Source organism: Corylus avellana, chromosome ca3 (genome assembly GCF_901000735.1).
Source record: "Corylus avellana chromosome ca3, CavTom2PMs-1.0".
NCBI lineage: Eukaryota > Viridiplantae > Streptophyta > Magnoliopsida > Fagales > Betulaceae > Corylus > Corylus avellana.
In genome coordinates, this window is record NC_081543.1 from 38,737,542 (window position 1) to 38,756,282 (window position 18,741).

At 36.8% G+C, this 18,741-nt stretch overlaps 2 protein-coding genes across 2 annotated transcripts; one reads left to right on the forward strand and one right to left on the reverse strand.

Annotated features, from left to right (window-relative positions):
• Positions 1-198: 198 nt before the first annotated feature.
• On the reverse strand, positions 199-5,227 carry LOC132173703 (nicotinamide/nicotinic acid mononucleotide adenylyltransferase). Its single transcript, XM_059585278.1, has 9 exons — positions 4,972-5,227; positions 4,662-4,735; positions 3,149-3,234; positions 2,263-2,346; positions 1,975-2,059; positions 1,416-1,495; positions 890-991; positions 521-579; positions 199-409 (listed from the first exon to the last, which is right to left on the reverse strand). Exons 1-9 carry the CDS (start codon positions 5,046-5,048, stop codon positions 313-315), a joined length of 744 nt encoding a protein of 247 aa, XP_059441261.1. The 5' UTR covers positions 5,049-5,227; the 3' UTR covers positions 199-312.
• Positions 5,228-7,113: 1,886 nt separating this feature from the next.
• LOC132173702 (uncharacterized) lies at positions 7,114-17,306 on the forward strand. Its single transcript, XM_059585277.1, has 9 exons — positions 7,114-7,399; positions 8,387-11,529; positions 12,290-13,649; positions 14,621-14,961; positions 15,046-15,255; positions 15,576-15,736; positions 15,897-15,988; positions 16,064-16,171; positions 16,496-17,306. The coding sequence occupies exons 1-8, from the start codon at positions 7,216-7,218 to the stop codon at positions 16,093-16,095; spliced, it is 5,523 nt and encodes a 1,840-aa protein (XP_059441260.1). The 5' UTR covers positions 7,114-7,215; the 3' UTR covers positions 16,096-16,171; positions 16,496-17,306.
• The last annotated feature ends 1,435 nt before the right edge of the window (positions 17,307-18,741 follow it).

Genomic DNA, 18,741 nt, shown 5'->3' on the forward strand with positions numbered 1-18,741 from the left:
TACAAAGGTTCTTTCTATATATATATATATATATATATATGCTTTTTGTGTTAATCATATAAATTATAGAATGCCGTGTAGAAGGCACCGGATACCCTCATGAAGACTTGGAAAGTTGGAATACAAGAGTCAAACACTCCTTGAGAAAAAGCTCAAAAGGATGACTTTTCAAGAGTTTTCTGAGTATTTACTTGCATGCAATCAAATGAGATTTCTACCAGAAAGATATGATATATTATGGTTTTTACAGGATGAAGATCAATGGTATACAACAGTCCCAATAATATATGATGATGATGAGCTCATCATTTTTCAACTGCGATTCAAGTACAAATGCTGTTCTCTTATATAATCTATCACTTCATCTGCTGTCAGATATTTTATCGACAACCCTCTCGAAATGCAGTCCCTGATGATGCACATTCAAATTATTAAAAAAAAAAATAAAAACTTTCTTCATTAATAAAAGTTATCAGTTTTGAATCCCCTTTAGTATTGTCAATAAACAATTACTGTTTACCTTACTCTTGTTGAGCTGATTTGATTTGGAATAAGCTCATCCGCGACTTTAATGTTACCCTGCAAAACAAAACAAATATTAGAGTCAATGCGTTTAGGATGGACAAACAAGCCTTGGAGTGTGTAAAGCAGCCATGAATTAAAACAGTTGAGTCAATAAAAGCCCCAAGGGAAGGACCTCTACACCTAAGTATTCAAATTCTGAAGACAATTGGAAATTTGGACCAGTTTAACCATTTTTGAATAGTTTCCAGAATTTGGTCAAAATGCAAAAATGTGGACATTTGATATGTGCATACAACAAGGGACATCCATAGTAGTTCAAAGTTCAAACAACACAAAAAAACATGGGAATGAATGAAATGGTTACCCTGTATTCATTCAGAATTTCATCATCAGAAATAATTTTCTCAACATCTTGTCCTTCTCTGCGAATGCAAACCACGCCATAGTCACTGCATATGGCCCTGACCTGGAGAACAATCAAAAGATTTGTCGATAATTATAATCTACTGCAATGAATGACGGATCAATTCGAAGAGGTTTGACCCATATCCCCTGAAGACATCATATCTACATACCAAAGAAATCCAACTTCTCGATAACTTTACAATGCATTTCTGTTCAAATATATGCTCCTAATAATGAAGAACATTTAAATAAATCCTTCTACTCAAACTTATACACTACCTTCCTATGTATTATGTAATTTTCATTTTGAGATTCTCATAAACTAAAGAACTAAAAACATCCAAATCTCAAGACAGGTCATTGTCTTTCATAGTAATGCAGAGTAAAATGACAGTAGTCTTCCAATATCAAATGGCTCAAATGAGATGGCTATCCCATGATAAGCACCTACTACATATGAATCATTATATGATGAGAGTACATACCTGGTCAGGAATCCAGACTCCAGGAATGCCAAAAGAATGGAGAAGATCAGAACCACAGACAAGCATAACCTTAAGGGATCCTACAAGGAGCAGGAGAAAAGCAAGTTAATGCCATTCCATTTAAACCAAAAATGAAATGCATGTGACCCAGGTCAGAACCGATCTACGTTAAAATGATCAATCAAAGATATTGAATACAAAAATAAAGTCAGTAATAACTAATATATTTTCAATCTAAGGCCGATAGGAAGCTACCCCTAATTTCCCTTCTCCTCCCCCAAATCGCTTTCCTCCCATCCGTTGAACCCAACGTCCAAGACCTCCCCCTTTTAAAGGGCTTTTTCGGCGACAGATCCCTCCATGTAAATCCAAACTTAAATTGACAAAGCATTCCTGATAAATCTCCCTAATATAACAGCCATCCAATTTTGTTATATGTAAATGTGCATGTGCTCATGTGTATATGTGACAGAAGGGCAATATTCAGGAGCATGTAATCACAATTGTGCAGCCGAATCACTCAAAAGCAAAGAAAAGATACCACTTTTGCTTAACATACCTCTGGATACCACTCCACCCTCGCATAAAATACTCTTCACTCTAGATAAAACAGTTAAAGTGCGTTGAAAGGTAATTTGCCTTGCCTGTAACAAGGGTTTAGAACTTCCAAAATTAGATTTCAAACTTTGCAAACATGATGAACAAAGACCACAGTAGACTTCTACGCTTGTGAATGAGAACACAATATATCAGAATGAATCACAATTCTATTGAATCAAGCATCAGCGCTAAATTCCAAGAAATTTGTAACAATGAGCGTGAGAGGGATTAGGAGAGAGTAATTTACCTCCCATGGATCAACCATTACAAATTCGGAATTTTTGCAGGCTAGATGACACAGCTGTATACGATGCTCAGCAGATAAAAGGCCCTATACAAAAACTCAAGTGACAGCTTTGTCAGACCATGTTGATGTTTGGTCACAGAAAAGTAGGGGTATATCACTTAGCAAAGGCAGAATGATGGTTACTAAAACATAGGATAAATTAGTAGAAACAAATTCAACCAAGTAACCGATGCAATGATGATATGAGATAATTGTCAATCACGATTCTAACAATGATTGTTGAGTATCAGCATCCTCTTCCATGGAATTTTTTTTTTTTTTTGATTGGTAAGTTACACACACCCAGTGGGACTTGAACCCACGACCTCACCCTCCACCTTCCTACAAAGGGAGGAAGTACCATTTGAGCTAAAGCTCATTGGTCCAGGGGAAAAGTATTTTAAGGGGGAAAAAAATAAGGCAAAAGGAAGAAGAGGTTCTTCAATATGAGTAATTTCTGTTGAAGAAGTCCACTGAAAGCAGCACATCAATTAGACAAGGATCCAGAGAATTACTCCAATTAATTTGAAAAGTACCTCTCCATGTTTGCATTTGCGAGTGTGTGTACGAGTGTTTGAGTGTCTATAGGTCTTTCAGTTTTAATTTTTCTATACAGGAAAATGGCATGCATTGGGAGGGGGAAGCTAGGGTTGTTAGATTGTTAAAAAAACCCGGAATAGAAATTGATGAGGTCCTGGAGAAATTGAGATTTGTGACAAACTTCCTAATATGGCCTTTTGCTTTAATGGTTTAGAATATGTTATGTAAAATGTGCATCACTATCCAATTGCTCATGAAAGCTTGTTTTACAAATTACGTGTCTATCAATATGCTAAAAACAACATACCTCTTTCTTGTACGCATCATTAACAGGTGACATATAACCTCCAATAACACAATAGCCTTCTGCATTCAATGCATCTCTTGCCAGCTCTAAGAATAACATTGAAACTAATCAAATTGACAAAATGCCTTAAAAAATAATAAATTCCTGCAAAGTCAAATTTATATATATGCATGTATGTATATCACTGCTAATACTTCCCACAAATTTCATCATTTGTTAACATGAATTTTAGACATAAGCTCATGCTGTCCCAACTAGCAAGAGCTCAGGTCAGTAATGGTATGCATGAAAGAGCCAGTTTATAAGAAATGAAAAAAGATACCATCTTGCTAAGGCACCATATTCAATATAAAAGGGGAAATACTTTTATTATTTCGAGAACATGTTTTTAGCAACAAACACCTTCGCTAGCCAACCCAAGACAGCAAAGATAGATAGGAAAGTATGTGAGTTTTTGAAAGGAAAAGCAACTATAAGTCAATTAGTTCATTATGCTAAGCAGATTTCATTGAAGACTATTGAACCTGTACATCTCTGTTTATTATTTTGTTTCTTGTTTCATATGTATGAAATAATATCTAGCACTTATTATCTTTGAAACTACACTCTTGCAACGCTTAATAGATGGATGACTTCGTAGGTAATGCCACGAGTAATTATTATGAGTTATGTTCAAAACTCGGGACATACTTCAGATTAAAATATGTTTTTACTTATATTCCTGCCATGAAGCCATCAAAGTCAATGAGGGTTCAAATATTCATAAATAACATAATTCCAAACATGATTTGATCCATAAGTTGAGTAATATTGGTAAAAAGCACTGCAACTTACATAATCAAGTCTTTGTCATCAGCAAAGTGTTACAAGTACATGTTTTGTACGGACAAACCAATATGTATGCATTTACGTATGCATGTATATATGTTTTGTTATAACAATAAATAACAAAGTTGTACATTTAAGTTTACATTTGTAACATTCAGCAACTCCTGCACTCTGTTCTTTTTGAGAGAGCATCAATTATGTGACATCCGAAATGGTTGTCATTCGACAGTTGGCTCAATCTTGTATCAGCTAAATTATAGTTCTCAAAACAAAAACAAAAAATCTAACTTGTACCTCCTCCTCTCATAGAACAATGGAGGGTGAGGCCGTGGGTTCGAGACCCAAATTACTGATCCGAAACCAAAGCCTAACTTCTCTTTGTTTCATATGAAAGGAACAAAAAAAATTCATGAATCGTAGCCTAGCCTGTGTTTCTTTTTTACTTGCCCAACCTTGATTTACCATTTCAAAACACTAAAAAAAAAAATGCCATGATCTAGCATAAGCAACAAGAGTCTCAAAAGCTTCAAAAAATCGAGTTGATTTAATTCCTCTCTTGACAAATAACACTACCACCAAAACCCATGATCCATCTCCCAAAGAAGGGTCCAATTTGCATAAACATAAAACAGGAAACTATGACCACCAAAATTAAGAGACAAAATTCAGTTACACGAGAACTTACCAAACATGCGTAAATGCATGTATGTAGGAGGATTGAAGCTTCCCGTCGCTACTAGAACTACATATATCTTCTCCCTAAGTTTAAAATAGAGAAGTTACCTCATTTTTACAGAAGAAAAAAAAAACCATATCATACAAACAAAATTACCATCCATTACATTAAAACAAGGTGTATATGTATTACTATTTGTAACAACAAACAACAAACAAAAAAATCTTCTTTTTTTTTTTCTTAAATCAAATACGTTATTGAGACTAGTAAATGAAATTTATTTCTTGTTTCAAAAAGTATTTGACCATGTAATACTTACTTGGCTGTAGTTCCTGAAGAAGCGTCCTGATCAATCAATCCTAAAGCTAATTTGGAGAACGGCAATGGAATATCCATGAAACCTATGAATACGATAGTCAGGGCGAGAGAGAGAGAGAGAGAGAGAGAGAGAGAGAGAGATTTGAGATGTGGGAATTGGAACGTGTATGTGGGTATATGAAAGAATGAGCGAGAATTGGAATTCCGCGGTGAAAGAGCGCGGGTCTGTGACTGTGACGGAGATAGTCAGACAGAGTGAGAGAGACGGAGGTGGACCGAGTAACGATCACCTGCGGGAATATTAAAATGAGTTAAATGTTAGGCCAATCCTAACAGGCCACGTCATAAAAAGCAAACTAAAATAAGAACCATTTTCCTATCCCAACATAATCAGATTCTAGCTTTTCGGTAATATTATATATTTAAAAAATTATTTTTTTCTAAATATATAAATGGTACTTTTGTTATTTGGGTAGAAAGATGGGGCATTGCAACCTTAATGGTAAATTGAAAAGTCCATTGCAAAAATTGAAGCATTAGGGGGACCTTGCAAAAAAAAAAAAAATTTAAGAAAAAAAAAAAAAAAAAAGCAGAGAAGGAAACAAAGACAATTCATGCAATTTTGCTTTTGTTTTGTTCTTACGATTGCAAAGACTAAACATATATTTTTAATTCAATCCGATTTACCATTAAAAATTCAATAATCAATAAGTATTTCATTGATCGATATAAATATTACCTCCCTCTGCCCATGGTCATCGAGGTATTTTTTAGCCACGCGTGGCTCGTTGGTGGTGGCGGATGGGACACGTGAAGGTGTGTTGAGTTTTTGTTATTGTATGTTAGTTATTTTTAAATAATAATGTATTATCTCTAGATTTACCTTTAGTAGCGATTTTATGGGGATAACGTTTTATTCGTTTTCTTAAGTCTTGTTTTCACAAATTTTTAAGAATAACGGAATTGGTTTTCGGTCGGTCCTTTATTTTTTTATAGTTCATTTCCTGTTAGCAAATCATAGGTCGATGATAGATGGGTTATCATGCATAAAGAATAATTGTCACTATGGTAAATGCAGCAAAGGGGAGTGCAATTGATAAAGCACTAGTAGCGGAGATAAAAAAAGCTATGAAATCAATGACCTGACAGCGTATAGAGACGTGATTCGTTGAAATTTGCTGTATATCTGAAATTGATTGGGTTAGTGACTTTTCGTAAATATAGTCTTATAATAGCTCAATAGGTTATTGAGTATGTCATAAATAATATTTGAGTTGTGAAGACTCCGAATTGTATCTTTGGCATTGTACATATCACTTTGCCCTATTTAATTGTTATATCAATGAAGAGATAATTCCTTAAAAATAAATAACTAATACCCTATTGCTTTGGTTGTTTAATTAGTATAATATATCACACATATATCACATTATAATTAAGTTCACGAGGACAATCAAGCTACACCAATTTATGTCAATTTGGAATAAACTAAGTTTGAGGAAATTATTTCAATCCATCATCTCTATTTTACTAGACTCATATGCTTCATTAGTCTTTAGATTTTTAATTCTTTTTTTTTTTTAAACAATGGATAATTTAAGAATTGATAGGTATTGTCATATCAGTTGAATGAGACAGGGTTGAGATAGAGGTAGAGTATATACATTGCTTTAAACTGACAAATTTACACGCTCTAAGAATAAATCTTAGTTTAATTGAAAAAAATTAAGAAATGCTATATAGTATTCTCAAGTGTTTATTTCTTAGCATTATCTTTGTTATTTTGTTTTTTAAAAACAAGTGGATGTGAGTGACGGTGAATGTGTCACATAGATAAGAATACTAAGAGATAAACACTTAAAAATGCTGAGTAGCATTTCTAAAAAAATTATCCGATACAGTTGGATGGGAAATTTTGCCTTAACAAAAATAACAAAAATAAAAAATAAAAAAGGTTTGGGCAAATTGAAAGATTAGGATGCAAAAAATTGAAAACCAAAGGCCCTAAGTGAAAATATGTTTGCAGAAAAGGATCACATAGCAATTAAAAAAAAAAGAAAAGAAAAAAAGGAAAAAGAAAATCCAGATTGGCAACATAAAACTTTTCGTACCGTTCCAAAATTTGAAATCCAAGCCGCGCGAGACGCTCGCCCATCCCCACCGTTCATTGCAGACCCCGAACCCCTCTCTCTCTCTCTGAGAGTGATTTTCATGGCTGTTCTCTGAAGAAGAAGAGGAAGAAGAGATGTCGACGATAGAGAAGCTGTTCGTGCAGATCTTCGAGCGGAAGCGGTGGATCATCGACCAGGCCAAGCACCAGACCCATCTCTTCGACCAGCACCTCGCCTCCAAACTCCTCATTGACGAAATTGCCCCTCCTCCATGGCTCTGGACCCCTCCGCTCCACTCCCACACCTCGGATCCCAATGGTAATTTCACACCTCTCCCGCAAAGCTATCATGTCCAATCCATTCAGTTTCTTTTGAATTTTCTTGTAGTTTTTTCAATTTTTTGGATAGCGTGTTTTCTCGTAGTAATTTTTGGATTCAGTCTGGATTTCGTTAATATATATATATATATATATATATATATATATATATATATATAAAACGAAATTCATTGGAGAGAGAACAAAATAGCTTTGAATAGGAAGCATAAAGAGATAGAAACCAGGCACAAGAAACGATTTAGTGGAGGCTTCTGTGATTTGGACTTGGAAATGTACAGTTTCTTGTTAACCAAACAGAGGTTAAAATGTTCCGGCATTGCTGTCATATAACATTTATTTGCTATGTTTCACAATTTTTTTAAATTTGTAGTTAGATAACTGTTAAACCTTTCGTCTTAGCGTACTATGAAGCCCTAAAAGATTGCTTATCTGGCTTCATTACGCTGGAACTTGACTGCTAGTTGAGAAGTAGACACACAAGTTATAGCTCAAGCTGGGATTACATGAAATAGTGTTCACTTGGAATTTGGACTGTGTTGCATGTAACGTGGTTTTGTGTTCATTTTGATTTAGGCATTAGCCGCCTCCCTTAAGTTGAACTAACGAACCAAAAATTCTTCGAAGATTGGTAATTCAACTAATGTAAAGATTAGGTAACAGCGTTAGAGAACTAGATGTGCATGACTTCAGTACCATGACATGTACACTATCTTCAATCACTTAGAAATTTAATGTTGGATAATGGTTTTGAAAAGTGTTTTTTGGTTTTGATTTGAAAAAGTATTTTGATGTGATATAAATGTGAGAAATGTTTTTTGCCGGGGTCTATATGTGAAAAGTATTTTGTGTTTTTAACTTTTTGTTAATGATTTTGAGAAAAAGTGTGTTTTTGGTTGTGTTTTCAAAACCATTACCAAAGGAGACCTTAAAGTCCATGGATTCATGATGATCATTTTTGTCATTACAGAGTTCAATAAAGAAGAGCTCATTTCGGGAGTCTTGCTCCCACGTCCACAACCTGTCATCCCTTATTCCAGTAGTCACTGCTCTCTGTACAACAAACCGGTTTTTGCACCTGATAATGAAGAGTTACGAAATGGTATGTGTATGCAAGTTAATGCTTCGGACAAAGGCCCTGATGCTGGAGATAGGCCATCATCTTTGCCGCAGTGTTCTGTCAGTGATGCTGGATGTGCCTTTGACTGTGTCCATGAGCTGGATCATACCGCTGTCTCTCCTCTAGATCGATGGGAGAAGGGAATACAAGACATTTACCATGATCCAGCTCCGTCACTGGCAAGGGTTCAAAGGTCCAAGTCAAGACAAAGGGCTATAGAGCTTCGCAATAGCGGAAAAGCAGCCAAAAGCTGTTCAAGGGATGAGAATATTGTTGATACTTATGCTGGTGGAATTTCAGGGTCAGCAATTTCTTCCCTCCAGAATGACCATGTTGGTGAGTCGGTGTTTGTCAATCCTGTTGATACCACTACTGGTAGTTGTGCAATGGGAGAAGTAAAAGTAGGTGACTGTCGGAGCAAGGTAAATGGCAACGATATTTTCTCAGTTAGAATGACAAGATCTAGAAGCTCTAGCCAACAACTCAGCTCTTTGAATGTGGGTAACTCTTCTTATATTTCAGGCAAAGATGGTGGTATAATTGCAGATTCTATTGCCAGATCAAATGAGCAGTCTAATCATGATAAAGAACTATTGGAATTAGTTGGAATTTCTCGTACCATGAATGAAAGTAGTGAAGGGAAAAAAGCAAAAAGTGGAGATGATCAGAGCAAGGACATGGGAAGCAATGTTTACCTTGGAAGAATAACAAGATCTAGAAATTCCAGTCAACTGCCTAACTGCATGAATAAATCCACAAATCCGGATAGCTCTTGTGACAATGACAAGGTAGAGGGTCTTAGCAATCCCAAGGACCGTTGCAACAGTGTAGATAAGTCAGTGGAATTGATCAAACCCTCTCCTATCACTGATGACAGTTGTGGACTAAAAGAAGAAGTGATGGACTGCCATAGCAAGGAACAGGAAAGCAATGCTGATTTTGGTAGAATAAAAAGATCTAGAAGTTCTTGCCAGTCATTCAACAATGTTAATGGTAGTACACAGGCAGAGTCTGTTGGCAAATCCACACAACCACCTCAGTCTCCAAGTTGGTTTGGAGGAGTTGCCGCTTTTCAGAATGTACAGGGACCTCAAATGAATGAAGCAAGGTCCTTGCCAAGTCAAGGAGATCAATATTTATGTGGGGAAAATGCAAGAGAACACTCAAGTAAGGGGAATTCTGAAGTGGGACATGTTGCCAGAAATTTAGAGTCAGAGGATATCAATAGCATTAGAATAATTTCAAAAGCTGTCTACTCCAGTATCTCTGATCAAAGAGTTATCCGTTCCAGATTTTCTGCTTCCAGCAAGTCTAACAAAGTTCAGGGTTCTCAAATGTCTGTTGGAAGGTCTTTGCCAAGTCAGAAGGATCAAGAGCCATGCACAATTAATTCAGCATATTATTCAGACAAGGAGAATGTTGCTGATGAGTATCCTGGTACTAATATAAGGGGAGAAACTACTAGTATCATTGGAGAAATATCAAAACCTCTCAACTCCTCCCAGGCGTTGGGTTGTAGAGTCACACGCTCGAGATCAAATGCCTCTAACAAGCCTCCACTTGCACAATCTTTAAAAAGGTCTGAAGGAATTGACGTTAAGGAAGTGTCAGGCTCTAAAATAGAAGTCCTGCCTTGTATTAGCAACAGTGACACTGTTGATGTGGGGAGATGTGCTGCAAATGTTGCAGAATCTGAGGTCGACTCTGATGAGCTTGTTGATGCTCGTTCTGGTTGTCCTGGGCCTAACTTGGATGTCGCTAGCCTTAGAGTTGGATCAGAAGCTTTCGTCTTGAGACCACCCTCTGATTGTAATATATTTGTGAAGCCCAAGCAACTTAATTTTGATGCTGTGGAAGAGTCCATTTTGAATGGAATTTCATGTCCTACATCCGAAAAGGAAATACAGGGAAGATCATCTGAGACCTTTGCTGATCTTGTAGATGTAACAGATAAAACGGCGTCTGTTAGTTACCAAGCTAAGTGCAGCTCATCCCCGGAGAAGCCTTTGCTGAATGAGCAGGAAGATTTGTGCAAAGAAAAGGAACCTCGAAGATTTTCATCTGAAGCCCATGTGGAGACATATGAAGCCAGCAGAAGTTCAAATGGGAATGCTGCATCACCAATAAAACAAACATCTGAGGTTCCTAACGAAGAAGTTACTCATATGTTGCTAGAAAGTAACAATTACAAAGAGCAATGTTCTTCTGTAGATCATTTATCTATCTCGCAAGTTGCCTTTGAAGATTTGATTGGAAGGCTGCCAAAAATAATGGGGTCTAATCTGTCAAATGCTAGTGCGGATACAGGGACGGATCTTTCCTTGAAGAAGGTTGTTGTCAAGCATGATGATGGACAATCTACCAAATTGGTTTCCGAAGACAGTAAACTTGATGGTGATTTCTCTGGTGATCCTGGACAATCAACAGATGCTGACTATGCTATTATTAGTAAATCTGGTGTTTTTAAAAATCCAGATTCTACAGTCGAGCTTCCTTTTGCTCTTTTGGCGGATGAAAAAAAGGGTAATTTCGTGCAGCAGATCATAGATTCAGGCATTTCTCAGTGTCAAAATGCGGACTCCTTATGGAGACATATGCATGAAGAGAAACCTGTAGTCTGTTCAAAATCAACTGAAGACGAGATTGCAAAGAATGCCATGCCAAGAGGAAGTTTTAGCTTTGGCTTGGAGGATTCCTGGCCTCAGCATAAGCGAAGAAAGATTGAGGGTCAACTTACTGACGTCCTATCTGCTTCACCAAGCTTGAGAGAGGAGGGGGTCAAATTGATTAACAGGGATTCTATAACTGAAAGCCTGAATGGTGCGGAAGATAATCCAAATGCTGTCCTAGAAGCTCAACACTTCTCCTTATCCGATGAGGAGGATGTTGCACAATTAGACATCAGTGAGGGGCTACTTGAAGATATGCATCAAAATGAGGAAGGCCACATGATTGAGGGTTCTGAATCTTCACCTAGGATGCAAGTTGAAGAGGTACTTGTTTTTCTGTTGTACTTTCTGAAACTTTTTAGGTTGCTTTATGCCAGGTCAGAAATTGCAGAGAAACATACTGAACCAGGCCAGTGTTTGATTTGATGTTTCAATGTCATACAAATACCAGGTTAGGTAGGTCACTTAGAAAATATTGACCTGATCAGATGATCTTAATCTTTAAGTTGAAACACTCAAACTTTGCAGCTAGCTCTTTCATTGTTTCTGGGCTGAGGAAATTTCAGCTCATATTTCTGATAGAGATGTTCGATATTTACATTCATCCCCACCCCCACCCATAACCCAGCCGCACGGCAATTTAGATAATTAAACAAAGGTAGTGAATGAACCCAAAAACCTTTGAGACGACCAAAAAGAGCATGGGTAGATGCGGTGAGGAAACATATGGCTTTAGCCTAGAGCTGAATGGCTAAGAGGATTCATGTCTCAACCCCGAGTAGTTGGGATTATGACTTTGTTTATCTTAGATATATTTATAGAGATCGTTCACTCTAGATGGTATACTTTTATTTTAGTCTGTCATTTAAGTAGATCTTAAATCACCAATCCTCTGTTCATTCCTACCATGGTCCAATTATGAATGGATGGAGTTTGTTTGCCCAAATTATGCATGTCTCACACTTTGTTTTATGGCAAATGCTCCTAGGTTCCAAACATATTTTTTCTTGTACCCCACAGGTTGCTTATTGCTTTTGTTAGGGCTATTGTGATGTGTGATATGCGTCGAAAATTTGTCTGACAGGTTGAGCTTAGCTTGGAAGGTAGGGGAGGAAGTGCAAACATGCCTTTCACTTTTATGGATGATGGGTTAAGGGTGTCCTTTATCTCAAGTTTAATTAACCAGGCTGCTGGTGATTCTCAAGGTTGTTTCACAGAGGAAGTGGGAGTGACTGATCCAAATAGCGAAATCGTTGATGCAGGGATACAATGTTTTGTAGAAGAGAACCAAGTTCCTACACAACTTGAAGATAAATTAGGACTGGCAATTACAGAACATTTTTGTGGTGAAAGAACCCTGCAAAAGAAGAGATCTAATTTGGAAGGGAATGACAAGTTTTTATGTTGCTCAGTTGGTTCTCCACATAGCCACTCCTTGGATTTGACTCAGGCTGATGGCGCCATGCCTGTGTTTGAGGGGTTCATCATGCAAACAGATGACAAACAGCCATGCATTGCTGGGGAGGGAATTAGCTTTGACAAATTCGACTTATCAGATACTGCAATAGAACGTGCTAGTATTCTGGAGCAGCTTTGCAGGTCTGCTTGCATGAATTCCCCATTATCCTGTTCTTCAACCACGTATCATTCACACACAATACCAAGCCTGTATCAGTCTGTTCCAAATGGGCTTCTAGAGGGCATGAACCTGAGAAGCACTTTTTCTATGAATGATACTGGCAAGCAGCTTTCTAGTAGTTGCTTGAGTGAGGAAGTTGACTGTTTTCATGAAAGGTCCTATTCTGATTGCATACCGAAATCTAGTTGTCAATCTGCTAGGAATACAAGGAATCCTTATTCATCTCCAGTTGGGAAATTCTGGGATAGAATCACATCAAATTCTGGCAGTTCAGAGAAGCGAGCAAGCTTAAATCCAGAACTTCCCTGCATTAATGAAGAAAATGAGAATGCAGATGAGGTAGCTGAGACTTTCCCAGAAGGCGTTTGTTCAGAAATGGCGACTAGATCAGTAAAAAGAGAACCACTTGCTGACATTACAGAAAATCCAAACCCTCCTGCATCAGTTTCGGAAGTGGAGATATATGCTGACAGATGTAGTCTAGATTCTGTTAAAACAGAATTTAGCTTTACTGGGACTCATACTAGGGTCAAACAGAAGCTTGGAGACCAACACGGTCGTGGGGAAAGATACGCAAATAAGGCAAAAGAAAACCAGAATGTATCAGTTGGAGCAAATGGTGTTAAGAGGGCCACAGAATCATTTCATAACAGGTTCAGTAAGCCAAAATTACCTGGAAAAACCAGTATGAGAAAAGGGGGCCCTAGCTACTCAGAGAAGGAGTCCAAGCCTAACAATATTGTCTCCAATATTACTTCTTTTATTCCACTTGTTCAACAAAAACAAGCAGCTTCTGTTGTCACAGGTAATTTCTTCTTCCTCCTTTTCTTTTTCACAAAGACCGCATTTTCTTTTCTCTGACAAGTAGTTACCCAAAAAAATTAGATCTCCTCATTTTTTTGTATTTGGATACACACATATCCTGATGCTCAAGTTAATGTATAGAAAGAAGATTCCAAATTGATTTTGCCTGGAGTACGTACTGTTCAATTGGTCACGCAACTTCATATTGGCTACCTTAACCGTGACCATAAGAAGGTCTGAGTTTTCAGTTCAAACTGCTTTATTGAACTGAATTTGTGTGGTCAAATTGATGGCATGTGTTTTTACTTCCTAGGCAAGGCTTATGCCATTAAAGTCGGGCTATATAGCTTTCTCGTCTCTGGAACTGAAGAGCTATTGCCAAGATTGATCCCTCTCTCTCATTATCTGTTTATTTCCTATAACGTTTCATAAATTGCATAAATCGGGCTATATAGAATTCTTTGCCATCAAGCAACAGGATCAGCATTGCCATAGGCCTCAAATTTTCCCAGTAAATTATGTCTTAAACAATATTTGTTGTAACAGAGAGTTGGATGCTCATACCACTATTCTTAAAGATCAATAAAGTTAATGTCAGAAATCATTGATGAAATAGACTATCCTGAAATGGTGAAATCTTTAGGAGCCCTGGAACGAATGGTTTGGACATTTTAAATAATGCCTGGCTTGAACACTTGGTTTGACTTGAAGAAATGCAATTTTTGTTTTATTTAATAATGGGAAAGTATGCTGACGCTGGAATCCACCTTTTATTTCTCATATGCTTATTAACGGCTTCCTCTACAAAATTGTCTAAGAAGCTGTAAGTGCAACTGTCTCTGATCATGGTATAGAAGATTATGGTTGTTTAATTATACTCTAACGTGTTTGCTGAAAATCGTTTTTTTTTTTTGGGGGGGAATTTCCGTAATGATGACATGGTATATTGAAACTTCTTGTGCTTCCTCTTAGGGAAGAGAGACATCAAAGTGAAAGCCCTGGAGGCTGCTGATGCAGCCAAACGTCTTGCAGAGAAGAAAGAGGTTGAACGTAAAATGAAGAAGGAAGCTTTGAAACTTGAGCGAGCCAGATTAGAGAAGGAAAATTTGAGGCAGTTGGAGTTGCAGAAGAAAAGGAAAAAAGAGGAGCACAAGAAAAAAGAGGCTGATATGGCAGCAAAGAAAAGGCAGAGGGAAGAAGAAGACAGGAAAGAGAAGGAGAGAAAAAGAAAGCGTGTTGAGGAATCACATAGGCAGCGGCAAGAACATGACGAGAAGTTACGTGGTGAGAAAGAATTGAAATTCCAAACAAAAGTAAGACGCCTTATGCTCCTGCACTATGATTCTATCTGCTTGCCGTTTTAGGAATGACATAAATTACTGGTTTGTCTGCTATAGGATACAAGAGCAAGAGCAAATGAGAGGAAGGAATATAAGGATGAAACAGATAAGCATAAAAAGATGGAAAAATTTAGGGAATCTGACAATCTCGGGAAGGTTTCAGAGACTGAACCCAGGCCTACCAGGATTCCATCAAGTGATGCCAGAAAAGTGAGCTCTCTACTTGGGGTTTCTGAGTCTTTGGATGATGGTGGCAATAATCCAAAGGTATTTTGTGGTACTTTTTCCATAATTTTTCTCTGTAGAGTTCATCTTCATATATAATAGAAACGAAAAATAGTTGCACTTGATTCTGAGGTGCAAATCAGACAGCAAGCAAATCTGTCAGATATAAGATGTTAGAATTTCTCGTTATCATGCTACTTTCCAGATTACTCTTCCTGGTAAAAGAACTTCATTTTAGTAAAAGTTTAAATAGCTTAATATAATTGTTTATCTCAAACACGTTGTCAACCATTCTAATATATTTTGAATATATTAAGTTGCATGTACGGCTTCCTGCTGAGACTTCCCACACTGTTTTTCAGGTAACGAGAAATTTGGACAAAGTAATAGAAAATGATGTCTTGATTGCCAACGCAAATCAAGAACAATCATATGATATTTCTCCGTACAAAGGTTCAGATGATGAAGATGAAGAAGAAGACGATGATGTACCAAACAGTAAAGCAATCCCTTCATGGGCCAGGTGTGTAACTCAATTTTGTTCTCTTAAATGAAATATGGTTTTCAAACTTTAAAGCACGCAAATCCCTTTACATGCATATGCAGCTGAGCAACCCAGTAATGACGTCTCTTTCTGCGTGCCTTAGCAAAATGTTGACAAGTTCGTGTTTTCTCTTTTGCAGTAAACATTGCGTGGCTCAAGTTGTTTCTTCCCAGCAAACAGTAAACCCAGAAGCCATTTTCCCCCTAGAAAGCTTTTGCAATATAGCTGAAGGTAATATATTTTTCAATAATTTAAAGCTACGAATCAGCTATCTCTTGACTGAAAAACAAATATATGCTTCTGTAGTCCTATTGCCTCGAAAGCATCAGTCGAAGTAGCTGACAAGAGAATGAAGATGGATTTTAAATTTGCATGTCTTCAGTCCTTTGGCATGAGAGATTTTGTCAATAAAAGGTGTGGTTCCTTTATATTTTTATTTCATTTTCTTTCCCTCTAGAATGGAGCATCATGTCTTCCTTTAGCTTTCCTTGTCTTCACTTTAAATAAAGAGTAATTTTAGTTAGTAGACTGCTATTCAATTGTTATACCATTAGGATGATGTAGCAGTGAAAATCAACTCTTAATGTTTTTTTTTTTTTTTTACACAAGTATTGATTCAAAGACTTTTCATTGCCAAATCATAAAGTTGTATGACAGTCGTATAATAGTTTACTAAATATCATTACTCTTAAACAAAATACTCAACAAACTGATTTACTTTTCCCCTTAATGTGGCAGATTTTGCAAGAACATGCTGTGGAGAGTTTAAGAACAGGTTATTTCTCCAACACTATTGTAGTTGGAGATTGTTGAATTTAAATGATGTATATACTTCTTTTGTCATTTTTATATTAGCCCTTTAGCAACCTGACCATAATTTCTAAGTTCCATGCCTGTGGGAAGGGCTTTTGCTGAGCTTTGGACAGCTAATTCGTTTTTCAAGCAATTAGTCCTCCTGCTCCTCTTCCCTTCCCCCTTCCTCATCCCCTCCTTGCTCAGAACTTACTCTTCTGATATTAAAGCCCCAGTACTAGCAGTTCTACGGAGTCTAGATATAATAAGTTTCTGACCTTTAGATGTACCTTTCTCAGTTGATTCCAACAGTGGCTCATTCTCTGAGGCCAAAACCAGAAGACATTAGTCCACATGGAACTGTAAAGAGAGTGAGTTTCTATGTATTTTATTATAACATGTTCTTTAATGGAAATTCAAATTGTTTTTTCCAGAAATTCAGGGAGCCTCAAGTTGTTTTAGATACAAGTCTGAACTTATTAGAAAGGTGAATTTGTTGAATGGAGTTGGACAAGTAATCTTTGGTGGATTATTTGCACTCAAGTACAGTGGGCTTGGGTGCATTTTTCAGTGGATTTATTTGAAGTTGGAGATGTTGGAAGCTGGCAAATACAAGATAAAGAATATGTCAGTCTTATCAACAAATGGAAGGATGGGATAAGGCATGCAACAAGCTTTGTAGACTCTTTTGACAAAAATTTCCTACAAGTCAATTTATAGGAAGTTCTTACAATTAGCCTTTAAAAATAATGTCTCCTAGCATGTGAGAATTACCTGCTTCTTATTAATGCTATTAAAAAAGATGAGTAGCACGTGCTATTTAAAATATGTGCTTATCAAATGATAAAGAATACGTGTCATTTTAAAAGTTATTTTGTATGAATTTATTAGAAATACGTTATGTTAATAGATGCTCTTCGGTCCACTTTTACATGCATTTTTAAACTAACATATGCTAGTTCTATTAAAAATATATATGAGAATTATGTATTTAAAAAATATACATCAATTTAACAATCGAAAGAAATTCTTTTAACCCAAGAAGGGTGGGAAAAAGATTTGGACTTAGAAAAGTACTAGATTTAACATATGTAACGGCTATATGACGTGTGAATGCATGATTTCCCTTTTGAAATGATGGATTTGGATTCTGGACCCGAGATCACATGGCCTCCTCTTGTCATCACCGAATTCAACAAAGAAGCTCTGACCCAGTCTCGAAAGCACATTGTCGTACCGAGAATCTTTCCATGTTGCCGTTTAAATTCCAGCTCCATCATTATTATCTAGGATTCTAGGCCAAAAACTCACTGTCCATAATTTCTAACCTTTTTGAAAAGGTCAAAAAATTGTGGAATTCAGTGCCAGTGTACCACAACGAGATCGCCACGTGGCAAAGGAATAGTGCTGACTAGCCGCCCAATTGAATAAAGTTTTAAGCTCCTTTTTTTTTTTTTAGCAGTAGTAGTGGGCTGGTGGGGAATGTGGATTAGCACAAAAATTTAGGCAAAACAACAAAAGGGAAGGGAGAATATTAGAAAGATGAAGATTGTTTGTTTGCTGGGTACACTCTGTAATATTATTGGTTGAGATTCAAATTAGTACTTAAGTATGGAGAATAATTTCTCCATTTCAAATCTAATTAATGTAAATATGAGGGGCAAAATTAACTCAACGAAATGGAAATGAGATAATTCAAGTGTTTGGAGTTTAATTATTGAGAAATGCTATACTTTTTAGTGTTTTTATGATCCTACGTAATATTATTTTTTAAAAAAAAAACCTTATTCCACCAATTAATTTCTCAAAATTTTTAATAGAAAAACAATATTTATGTAGGATAGAAAAGTATCTGAAAATTATTTATGGTTTATTATAGTATAGTGGTGGGGCTAATTGTGGGTTTACAAAATATCCTACAAATTCAGTAACTTCTTACTCTTAATAATTTTACCCGACAAAATCTTCACTCATGGTGAGACCCACACCATAATCCGTATTTAATCATTCAATCTGAATCTTTGACTCAGCCCTCCAACACCTAACCATCATGACCGCCACCCCTTCAAACGGTGCCGTCCCCACACATGTCTTGATAGCCGTTACAAAACCCTAATATTCAACACCCCCTTCAAACCGACCAACGCGCCCATTTTCTTCCCGTTTAAACCCCATTTTCCCACCCACTTTTC